Source organism: Centruroides sculpturatus, unplaced genomic scaffold (genome assembly GCF_000671375.1).
Source record: "Centruroides sculpturatus isolate CEXI.00-Female unplaced genomic scaffold, Cexi_2.0 scaffold44, whole genome shotgun sequence".
Taxonomy (NCBI): domain Eukaryota; kingdom Metazoa; phylum Arthropoda; class Arachnida; order Scorpiones; family Buthidae; genus Centruroides; species Centruroides sculpturatus.
In genome coordinates, this window is record NW_019384307.1 from 189,288 (window position 1) to 202,659 (window position 13,372).

At 29.6% G+C, this 13,372-nt stretch overlaps 1 protein-coding gene across 1 annotated transcript in view; it reads left to right on the forward strand.

Moving 5' to 3' along the window:
* The window catches only part of LOC111619497, a 98,021-nt gene that overhangs the window by 66,484 nt on the left and 18,165 nt on the right, over nt 1–13,372 (forward strand). The window contains exons 6-7 of the mRNA XM_023361227.1: nt 3,894–3,913; nt 7,612–7,700. Of these exons, the coding sequence (XP_023216995.1) occupies nt 3,894–3,913; nt 7,612–7,700 (109 nt within the window). The remainder of the gene's footprint in view (nt 1–3,893; nt 3,914–7,611; nt 7,701–13,372) is intronic.

A 13,372-nucleotide genomic window follows, 5' to 3' on the forward strand; every position in this document is an offset into this window, starting at 1 on the left:
TTACTTTTAACAACAGAATATGTAATACTGGATAAATTTAAAATAAAATAAGACCTAAAGTCGTGAATTTTTATGTTTTTGTGTTATTATAAATTATGTTGTATGCAATATAGAGAACGAATAATAACCCGTATGGCCTCTGCATCAAATTGGACCAAATAAGCAATTAAAATGTAACCTTCCTTGATATTGATATACAATTGGATGGTGATAGGATATTGACCAAGGTCCATTACAAGCCATGCTACACGCCTCTGTTCATCTCTGCCAATTCTGATGACCCCTTTTCATACAAGATAGTGGCGTTCCAGACCCTAACCAAAAGAGCATTCACACACCACTCAAAATTCGACAATACATTGGCAAAATTACAATGCATCCAGACCATGTCCACACGACATGGGTATGGACAAAGATTAATTCAGAACCTTGCGTTTGCCTATTCATCACAAGTATATAATAATGACAACGATAACTTATGCACAAACAACTCCAATAATTCTCAGTCTTTGGCTGTGGTTGAATATAACCACCACCTTGATCCAATTTACAGAGAAATTGCTGTGTGTACAAACAAGAGAATTGCATATAAGAGGCATAGTACTATTTATGACATCCTGCACAACTGTGAAGACAACATAGACAAAAGATTTGCTCCAGGGGTATATTCTGTCCCATTAAAGGACCATAGATTTCAAAGAGACCTTGTGTATATTGGCTCCACAATATGCTCTCTAGATAAGCATATATGCGAACACAAATATGACATTGATCATAACAGATACACCACTGCCCTATCTACTTATGCTTCGACCCTGGGCATAAGAGCTGACTTGCATAACGCACAAATCATTAAACTATCACACAGAAGGGAACACACATGAATGCTAGAAACTCTGGAAATATATAAAGCGGGGTTACACAATAACTGCATCAACTATAAGGATGTGATTAATATTTTTACAGCTTGGAAGTTTGTTTATGAAGGGGAAGACCCCACAACTCTATTTAAGGTGTCTTTCCACCCTTTCTTATATGTGTAAAATAATATTTTCATATATTTTTGTTTATGCAATGCTTGATATGCATGCGCAGAATGAATTTTATACACAAAGTTGGATATGTTCCAAAACGTTCTAAAATTTTAAATCTTTAAGCACAACGGCTTTTCAAATCTCAGAACTTTTAACCTGAAGAAGACCGAAAAATACGGTCAAAAACGTTTGTTGTTTTTTCAATTAAATATTTTACTGGTCACTTAAAGGTTTTTGTGAGTCTATTATATATATATATATATATATTGTACTAGTACCTGGTAATGAGTACCTTTACACAAGGAATATAGAGAACGTTTTATGTATATTTATGGAAAACAAGGATGTGAAAGTGGATATATAAGTAATGTTGGGTTCCTAACTGTAATGTTTTTTTAACAGCATTTGAAGTGGGGTTGTAAACTTACAACAACCCAAAATGCATTTGTATAACATCGATTCAATTTGGGCAATAAAGTCTTAATTTTCTAGCTAGAAGTGCTGTGAGACTGTCAACCAAAAAGTTTTTAGATTAAAGTGACTTCATAAATATATATAGAATATACAGCATCCTTATCACGTTAAAAACAACATGTGTGTTAGTTTAAATGACAGTAATGTTAATAAACCATAGAGAAAGACACATTATACCTTTATTCAATGTCCTTTTATGGTGGCAGACACATTCATTCTGGAAGATGCAGAATTCTGTCACAAAATTGATCCTTGATTGTTGAAATTAGCATGGCAGAAGATAAGTGTTGTAGTGCTCTGCAGTCATAAAGTGTACTCTGCCAACATCTTTACTCAATATGCAATTAAATGTTGTATTGACTCTTTAGAAACTTTACAGTCTGCATCAAGAAATCTCTGTTATAATCCTTGCTTTTCTTAGACTAACATAAAGTTTGCTGTCAAATGCATGTTAAATTTGGATACATCCAAAAACATAACAGTCTCACTTTGCATGCTATTTAATCCAGATAAGTTGTTATTTTTGAATTTTATACTGGTTAATAATTGTTTTTATGTGGGTAGTAGGCTTTTAAATTCATATTATATACAGATGAAATTGCAAAGATTGTGCACTTTCTTTTTTACAGCCTTACTGTTCCAGTCACTTTACCTTCAGTTTGGAAGACCTAGCAGTTCATTCTAACAGACATGCTTCAGCAGCCTTTCCTGGCATGGCATACTTGCATGCTTACCTCCTGATCCAGCATTTTTTTTAATGTTGCCATGGTCACTCTTCCTTTGTAACAAATGCACAGGTGTTGATTGATGATGATATAATTTCTATTCTGTTTTATGAGAAGATAAACTTTCAACATTTAAAACTACAATTATTGAGCACAGCATAAGCAAAGCTCTTCATAACTCAGAATGTGTTTTATCTGTGACTGCAGTATAAAGCAAGTATATGACCATTAAACATGATGTTTTGCAAATATGTACAACTTGACAAGGCTGCTATTGTGATGAAGTCAGAATTTTGAAATTCCATCTATGGGCTGAAATATTAGAGGTCAAAATTTACCAGGAAGGTCTTTGGGCCAATTTCAGTTGTATGTTTAAACCAACTGCATGATCATTAAACATGAGATTTTGGAAATATAGTCTGTTCCAAAGTGATAGAGTCACAGTGAAGTAATGGTATTAAAAATGTAATAAGAAGCATATTGATTTCCAGACATGCAGACATCAATTGTTTTAATGCCACTACTAAATGAATTTAGAGCTTCACAATTAACATGAAATCAGTTACCCCTTGGCCAAATTGGCCTAACTGGCTCCTGATTTCCTGTCATTTTGCCACATAAACAGTTATTTCTTTTCCTTCATATTTGTTTGCATAGAACATTACAAAACAACAAAAAGGAATTTTGTTGTTTTGATTATCAGTTTATTATGATATCATATAATAATAATTTTATCAAAAATCAGTAAAAATAGAAATATAAATGAATTTTAACAATGTTGTATATGATATACTTCTCCCAGAAGGAGAGAGAGGCATCTCTGCTTCAGCAGTTAAGTTGCAATGAATTTGCAAAATAGTACATAGTATAGTATAAAATACAGGACAGTAGTAGATTAGGGGTGAATTTCTACAAAATACAGTTCTGGAATGCATGATAAATTAAAGGTTTTTATCATAGGAAGAGAAAAACTGTTCTCATCATTTTGCAGCAAATTATATCAACTCTAGTGGAGAATATGGAACAAACAAGCATCTGGAAGATTCTGAACGCCCATCCAAAATAGTAATTTTCAGTAAACAGCAATTCTACAATGATTATGAGGCAAATTGCATCTCATCTGACATAAATGTGTCAAAATTAACAGTATTCAGATATATCTACAAAATAAGAAAATTAAACAAATTTTGACTCTATATAAGAGCTACAAAGACAGTCCTTTGGAATGGGCTAAACATCACATGACATGGAATGATAAATAGCAATAAACTTATATGGAGTGATGAGAACAAATTCAATATGGATGGGCCAGATGTTTGGCAAAATATTAGAAAAAATGAATTAAATACTCAAATACTCATTATATAAAATTAATATTAATTAAAAAAAGGAATAAAATTAATAAAAAATATGATTAAAAAGTTCTTATCCTTACATATTTCCATAAATATGTCATTTAACTTAGTGTTAAGCCTGTAAGTGACAAATTATTTCAAAAACAAATTCAATAAAACAACTTTGAATTTTATCTCATAATCTGTAAGAAAGTAATATAAATATTATGTATTTTTTATATTGAAATTATCTATGAAAAGTTATCAACTCAGATAATTCAAATGTTTACTATTAATTAATGCTGTAGGATATTAGCAAGAACTAGATATGCACTTAATACCATTTGCGGAAAATATTGAAGGAAAGGTTTTCTAATTAAAAACAAGATGAATGCACCCATTCATAATGCAAAATCAACTTGGGATTGGTGTTTGGCAAATGGTATGCATCTTATGGACTGGCCCCATTTTCTCTTGATCTTAATCTTACAGAAAACATGTTTAGTATCTTAGTAAATAAAATATATAGGAATGAAAATCAATATACATCAGTGGAATTATTAAAAATGGCAATAATTGATGCTTTGTATGAAATCAGAGCTGAAGAGAGAAAAAATCTTATTCATATAATGCGAGATAAAGTTTAAAAAGTAATTAATAAACAAGGTGGACATATTGCTTTTTAATAATATGTAAAGTTTCTTATTTAAATGTTGAAATGGCTCTATCATTTTGGGACAAGTATATCCGATAAAACACTGTTACAATTTATTTATATATTATTTAATTACTGTTTTTTGATAAAATTATTATTATATCATAATAAACCAATAGTTAATTTCCTTGTATTGTTTCATAATGTACTAATTATTTTTTTAATGTTATTATTTCTCAGTGAGTATCATTTTGTAACAGACTCTATGTATGATTAGACAAGGCTGATGATGTGACAAATGCATAATTTTGTTTTTACCTCCATCTATGGGCTGAGAAATCTGAGGTCAAACTTTGCCATGTAAAGTTTATGGTCTGATTGCCTGTTGTATGCTGGTCGCAGACAAAAGGTCAATCAAGTTTTCAGTTGCTGTCAATTCACATTGATCTCTGTGACAAATTTTTATTTTGATCTTTACAATGGGCATTTAACATGAGCAATATTGTGACAAAATCAATTTTGAAAACATGCAGACATGTCTGTTGCGAGGCTGCATATGTGCATGTTTTAACCAGTTGCTGTAGTTGATGGGTTGCTGCTTTACATGTGGGTGTTTTAAACATTTCTTGACATTTTTGAGTTATTATGTTGGACATGCATGCCCTTTCTCAAGCCTGTGGATTTTAAATTGCTGTAGACAACATTAGAAACATATCACCACATTTATGTTTTCATGTCAAGCCGAAACAGAAAAAACTACATTGCAGAGCTCAGTTTTCTTTTCCTAGAAAATACCTAGTACTTTACCTACTTTTTATGCAGTGCTAACTATCAAAAACTTTCCATTTTGCTTTTAAAACCTTGCCACCTTTGCACAAGTTTTTATAACATTGGAAGATGCAGTGGAAACATTGCTGCAATAGATTTTACAGCCAGCATTATGTTTATGATGTCATGAATGATGCAATTTTTATGATTTTGTGTAGGTTTGCAGCAAATTGTTACTTTAATTTAAAAAATAAATACATTTTTAAAGGATTTTATGGATGATGTAATTTTTGTAGACATTACTGTGTTTTAAGAAATAAAAATGAATTCTAGCAGTACAATTATTTTTTAGAATTAATAAATTCTAAAAAATAATTATAAAATCATTATTTTCTTATAAAAATGTTTTTAAAGGAAAAAAATATTTTGTTTGATTTAATGTAGAAATGAAAACAGTTAAAATTTAGTCATTAATAAACAAATACTAAAATTACAGATTTCCAAAATAAACATTTACTGATGATAACAAAATTTTTAATTAAAATTGTATGTTTCTTTTAATTGGCTTATCATCAGTGATTTTAACTGTTTTAGTTAAATTTTAGTTAAACTGTTTAAATTAATTAGTTTTTGTCATTCGATCCTACTGATGTTTAGATCTAACATTAAGCAGGCAAACACGAACAGTAACAAAAAAGAACTTTATTAGAAAAAGTTAGAACTGTCTCAGACATCCTCGGGCAACACCCAGACAAAATCCAACAAACTTTCGCGCCTTTTCCTTTTTTGACGTTGCCAGCCACTCTTGTTGGCAAGTGTTGCCAGACAGAGTTCGTGATCTTGACAAGTGTTGCCAGACAGTGTTCAGGATCTCTGGCGCTGGCGGCCACAAGTTTAACTGTTTTACATAATTCTGCAGAGGTGTAGCCTATGATAAAAGGTTGTCTCTGTGAAGAAAAACTTATGATTAGACATGGCAGAAAGGAGGACGACTTAGTTTCTTCAAATTTTTAATTTTTAAAAAATACCATCAGCTATTACATTTTACAATAGTAGTCATTATAACTTCTAGTGGCAGTCTTAGCTTTCTTCAAGAGATCAGAATTCCATGGCATTTAGTATTTGTCATTTAGCATTGTAGCTTTGAAAATCACTACAGCTTAAATGTAATTGGAGAAGACAACATCCTACTGTTCTTCAAACAAGTTTTGGCATTATTTTGGTTTTTTTTATAATGCTTTAGACTCTCCTTTCAAATATTATTAATCATAACAATTTCTGCTATTTTGCTTAATCTGGAAAATCTTTGTTGCCCATTATGATCCATTATCTTTTGGAGAATAGTTTTGAAAATCATCAGTGTCGTTACCTTCCTTGCCAGACAACTTTGAGAAAAATAACTTAGCTGTCCTCAGTGTTACTTGAAAAAATTTTATTGTTAAAACAAAGTGTAAAAGGAAAAGATTGCTAATTGGAGTCATCAGTAAAATAAGAAGACAAATGCCAAACATAACAGATACAGATAGAATTCTTGAAAAGCAAACTGTTTAACAGCTCTGAAATAATGATGTGCAACTGTGTTGTTACCTTTAATCATCCTTTACCTGAATAATACTAATTTAGTTTATTGCTTCCAATGTAAAATCTATTGATACATGAATATTTTGAAGGTATTTAAAAAATTGTATTAATAATATTTTCTATCTACTTTCAATATTTCTTTGAAATATAATTATCTCCTGTTGAAATATATTACTTTTAAAATTGTTACAAATTGCTCTATTAAAAATTATTTTCTTCATGTGAGAGAAATTTTTAACTTTTGCAAACATTTCTATAAAATGCAATAAAACAAATCTCTGAAAAGATATATAAAGAAAACATTTATTTTATTAAGAGAGGATTAAAATAAAAATGGCAAAATTCATTGATACCGAGAAAAAAAGCAAATATTCAAAGTATATAGTTATCAACTAACAAAAGCACAAGTAGTTTTTAAACTGTTTGATGTTTTCTTAAGATAACCCAAGCAATGCTGGGCATGTTAGCTAGTTCATAATGAAAAACCTATATTGAACATATTAATTAATATATTTAACAAAATATTTTATTCATATTAAATTTTGAATGTTTTAAATTATTGTAAATTGAACATAAAATGTAAATTATTGTTGTAAATTGAACATAAGATTAAACAGAACGTGCTTACTATCAAATAAAAAGCTATATTTTTAATAAACATTTTTTATCATACCATACTTAAAATTATCCTAAATTGTATAATAATTATATATATCACCAAATGGCAGCATGTTTACATGAAAATACAAAATTTTCTAACAATCATAATAACAAATAATTCAATGTAATTTTGAGCAAAATATTGGATTTGGATGTAATTATAAAGATAATGTAATTATACTGCTTTGAACTACTTTTTCAGGCTTTTAGAAGTCTTGTTTTTGACTGAAGTCCAAAAATACTTTTAAAATAATTATATTGCTTTACTTTTGGAATGATGTTTTCTCAACGAATAGTGCAGAATTTTATTTGTACAAAAAAAACCTAGCTTTTATAACAAATTTAAAATTATTATTATATAAAAATTNTCTAATGCACAGCACATCAGTCTGTTGCCATACTACACACCATATTTTTAGATCTTGTGGAAAAATTACAGCTTGATTTGCATGAACCACCTGTTTCTCAAGTAATGTTTAATTTTATTTAATTGATTATAAAATTATTTAAATTAAATTAATTTGTTTATATTACAGTAGCTCCTTGTTATATTGTGCCTCATTATATCACAGATTTGAATATATCACGCTTTTTTTGGTTCCCAAATTTTAAAAGCACTTGAGCCAATAAATTTCAGGAACACTTGCTGATGAAAGAATATAGGATAGAGATTCCATAGCACATGTATTCTGCTTAGTAAAAGCCAAGAATTTTTAGTACTTGGTTACATCGTGCTTTTTCTTTGTCTCCCGACAAGCGCAATATAATGAGAAACTACTGTATTTCAATTTTAAATTATAATTATGAACAGAATTTAAAATTTATTAAAACTTTATGCAATTTCTGCAACCTTATGCAATTGCAAATTCAATAAGGTCGAAAATGAATCTTTTCAATCTAATATATTGATATAATTGAGATGGGTTGATAATGATAATAATAATAATAAGTGCAGAGCCCAAATGGTTAGGAATTGAAAGTTGAAATTTGGTACACAATTAGGGTACGTCACGAAAATGCACACTAAGAAAGGATTCTTCGAAATTCCCCTCGGAGGAAGAGAGACAGGGTTAAGGTTTCGACAATGGAAGTGTTAAGTAACAATGGAAGTATTAAGAATGGAAGTGTCAACAATGAAAGTTTTAACAATGTTAAGAGTTTCTCTTAACACTTCCATTTAACAATGGAAATGTTAAGGGAAAGCAACATGCAAGATTTTCAGGCACAGATGCAGTTTTTGTGGGAAATCAAATATTTTTTTAACCCATCTAAAAATCCTCTAATTAGTCTGAAAACAGTGGGACCTAATTCTTTCATTCTTTGAAAACGGGTAAGATTGACTATAACGTAATAATCTTAATCTTAGCTATCATTACTTTTTGCTTGAACAACTCTGGGATTATCTGCTAGTTAAATAATAATTGAGATTTTAAATAAATACTTGATTTATAAAATTTTTAAAAATGTATTTATTAGAATATTTTTAAATTTCAAATATTTTAATAATTAAAATATTTGGAATTTGGAATACTCTTATGCCAATCTAATGTTTCTTTTGAAATTAATTCAAATACTTTTATCAAAGTTTTACATCAATTTAAAAAAAATTAATCAATTTTATTAAGTTATGTGTTTAAACAGTAGTATCTTGTTAACCACCATTTAAAATGACAGGACTGTTTTACTTCATTTCTGGATATGTTATAAGCTTTTGTTTTATACCTTATGCTATTTCTTTTATTTTGTGAAACACAAAAAATATTGCATTTGTTATATTGAATTTAAAAGTATACAATTATAATTCTTTAGACAACCACTTTGTAAAGCTGAGGTCTGAGAAACAGAAAAGTAGACTTACAATTTGTTACTTTAATTAAATTAATACTCTATTATATAATATTCTGTTTAGAAGTATTGTGACAAAATATTCAATTCTGGAAGTTAAGGGGAAAAAATGTTTTTTGATAATTCATTGTGCCTGACTTAGCAGAACTTGCATCTTACATATTCTTTTAATGTTTATAAATGTTAAAATCTATTACTTATTCTACTTTTATTAATTCTTATCTCATCAAGTTTTTTCATCAATATTGTTTTTTACATATTTATATATGAAACATTAAATTTCCTGAAATGTTTCATTTGTATCATTCAAACATGCTATTGTCAGTAAATTTTCCTTGTTCAATTTGTGGGAAAATATAGAATTTTACCAAAAATAGATTGTTATAGTAGAAAAATATATTAAAATCAAGTTTTATGTTTTACTGTGCAAATAGTTAATTCCAACAAATGCAAAAATGCATAACTAATGGATGTTTAAAAATAAAATAAATAAAAGTTATGGGAATCATGAATAAATGTATACAACAATTACAATCTCAAATTTCTACTCCATTTTCATATAAAATAGTTTTTAAACAAATTTTGAAATTTATTATGTTTTTTATATTTTTAAAGAATTATCCAAACAACAACAAATTTGTTTTTCATGACAGCATTATAATACTATTTAGAATTTGTGTATTTAAATTGTTTAGTTTTTATAGCTCATCTATTATCATGTAAAAGGTAGGTCTTGCATTGCAGAAAAGTATGATTTTGTAAAGTATTACTTTGTTTTTTTTTTCTTACATTTTATTTGTGATTTTTAAAATCTTTTTCTTTCTTATTAATTTTCACCAATTTTTCTTATTTAATTCATCAATGATAAATGTGACAAATCTTAATTTTGTAAAATTTTAAATATTATGAAGACTTAAGTTAAATTCACAAAAATATTGAATATGAATTTATTTAATTTATTTGATTTTTCTTATATAATAAAATGCTTTTTTTCTGTATATCCATTTGTAATTTTCTTTAGAACTTTTTAAAGCAGACAAGTGCATTTATTTTTTTTTATCTGGATTTTTCACTTAATTGCTATGTTAAACTTTTAAATTAATGCAATAAATGTAATGTATTAGGGTCATGCAAAAATGATTGGCATCATCTAGAAAGATGCTAAGTCATTTGTACTTGTATGCAGTGAGTTCATGGACAAGGTGGAAAAAACATGGAAACATATAATCATGGACAATGATGGACAGTGTGGTTTTTGTGGAGAGGAGTGGCTACGTTGGACATCCACATGAAGTTAATAGCTGTGTGGGAATAGTGCACCAGGTTGCAAAATCATGTTTTGCTGGATAGCAGAGTTCAAAGTGGCAAGGACTATGCTGAAAAAGACAAAAAGCAGTGGCTGGGTGTCAAGTGCATGCAAACCAGACAACATCCAGCACGTCTGACTTGATAATGAAGGACAGGAACTAGAAGGTGCAACAGGTCTGTTATGTGGAACCCTGTCATTCATCAGAACTTGAAGATGAAAAAAGGTCTGTGGACCATGAGTTCCGCATTTTCTTACAATTCAGCAGAAGCAATGGTATGTGGAGACATACCAACAGTTACTGAAGCTGTACCGCATGGATCTGGTGAAATTCTTTGAGTGTCTGGTCACAGGCAATGAATTACAGTTCTGACATGAGATGCCAGAAAAGAAATGCCAGTCCATGGAGTAGAAGCACGTAAAGAAGCTGTGGTCAGGAATGTTCATCAAGAAGCAAATGGCAACTGTATTCTGGGATCAGGAGGGGATCCTGCTGTTGGCTTGGCTGTCCCCTAATACTGCAAGACATTGCAGCAGCTCCACCTAAAGAAATGAGGGCATGATGTGTTTTTCCTGCAGTGTGGTGACTGATGTGCTGTTCTAATGCACAGCACATCAGTCTGTTGCCATACTACACACCATACTGTTGCCATCCTGCAAGCTCTAGGATACACCATACTGCATCATCTGCCATATTCTTCGATCCTGTGCCTAGTAACTAAGCTCTGTTTGGCACAATGAAAGAGGCAGGTGAGAAAGAAACTCTCCTCCAGCATCAAGCTTTAGTCACCTGTCCAGAGGTGATGCTGGGATGGATCTTCAAAGAATTGTTTGCTGTGGCATAATGGCAACTGCCAGAACAATGACAACAGTGCATAGACATTGGTGGGGAATACTTTAATGTAATTTGCACTCACTTTGTCCTATTAAATGGCTAGTGTGTCAAAAACTTTGTAGTGTCAATCATTTTTGAATGACCAATATAAAACATGATATTACTTGTGTAATTGTATTATTGAAATCATGTTAAAATTATCATCACTTACTAGTTCAAAATATTTCAATATTCCATTCCTTCAAATTCTTTTCAATTTATTAGTGATTATTATTATTGTTATTTTCTTTCTAATAATATATAATTAATTTTCCGTGCATGACTTTTTGTAATCTTATCTGATTCTGTAAACTAATATGATAACATTTGTTAATTTTTTCATTTATAACTAATTGCATATGATCTTATTCTTTCTTCTTAAAATGATTAATTAAATTTTATTATCGACTAAAATTTAAAAGTGATGACAACATTACCTTTTTACACCTGGAAATAACTAAACATTACAAAAACCAAAATCAGAGCATCTCTGGCAAAATAAATTTAACAAAATACTAAATTCTTTTAGAGTGTCTGCTATTTAAAGATAATCTTCAGAACTGGAAATACAGCTACACACTGTTACTGGAATCTGCAATTTCTCAATCTATAAACAAAGATCAAGTCAGCCTAAGTTGAAGTAATTACCATCCTTGGTATATAGATATCCTAAAAATACCATCCTCCCAATTGTACATGAATAAACCAATAAATCTTAGTGTGAAAAGATTAATAGCCCAACTACATCTCAATAAATATTCACTTTTCATTAGCAACACCTATATCAATTTTTCAAATAACCAATGCTTCTGGTGCAAATCTGATGATTTTTCGATGCAATATCTACTACAAAATTGTCAAAACTTTACAAATACAGGTAACTCCCATATAACACAGGAGTTACGTTCCAAAAAATTGCCTTGTTATGTGAATCCATGTTATAAGAAACAAAGAACTAGTGCGAAAAGGGGGGGTTAGGTTCCAAAAATGAAAAAACATGCTGTTAAATCCTTATTTAAATCGGATTTGTTATTCATTTTTTTTCATAGGTAAAATACTTATTTAATTTTTAAGTAAATATTTTACCAAAGGATTATTCATTTTATATGATGATCTCAGCATGAGCATCATCAACTGGTAACAGTTTGTGGGTGCGTTCGTTAATAGCGGTTGCTCTGCAACGGGAGTGCACTGCTGTTTGTAGGCATTTAGGAACGACAGTGAAGGAAAGATGGCAGCGCCCACACTATCGATAGTGGAGGAATCTATAATTCTAAAATGAGCTTTTAGAGGCAAAAGAAGGGTCCCAATTGTAAAATTTAACCATTAAATGGATTATTTGTTGAAAGAGCATTCAAAGTAGCCACGAAAACAATTAGAATGCTTGCGCGGAGTTACACAGAGGAATAAAAGAATGCACCCTTTATTACATTTTATGTTGTATGAGGGTTTTACCCAATTCCCAAATCTTGTTAGAATGAATCCGTGCTATAGAAGTGCCATGTTATACGGAGGTTACCTGTACACAAGACTCATACAATGTCAAGTGTATTCTTCAATGTAGTCCATCTCTTGATTTCAGAAATAACTTAAAAATCCTTAATAAAAAAGACCTTTATAATCTATATAACTATTCCATCAAAATCATAGAAATAATAAAAAACTAAAAAAACCCACTCAATATATTTTAACATTGAATAAAAGTCAATTATATCTATGTTGTTACCTCCGATAAAATTGTATTCTTTGTTTATGTTACAACAGGATTACACGGTACCTATTGTATTTATGTGTATAAATTTGATAATTTGTAAGCTGCTATAGTACCTTCGTAAATTTTTATTCAAAATATATATTACCCCTGCAACAGAGAAACTCCCTTTTTGCTAATAAAGTTTGATTGATTGATTTTTGATTTTTTCACTTATATTTAATTCTTCAAAAATTTAAATTTATATGAAGTTTTGTAATCTGAGCATCTTAATTTTATGACATTTAAGCTTCTGAAACTTTCAATTATCAAATTCTGGTTATTTCTTTTTACATATTCCATTTTTCATAATAAATTGCAATTACTGCAAATTTAGTATTTGTATTTTATTTTGTTGAAATAATT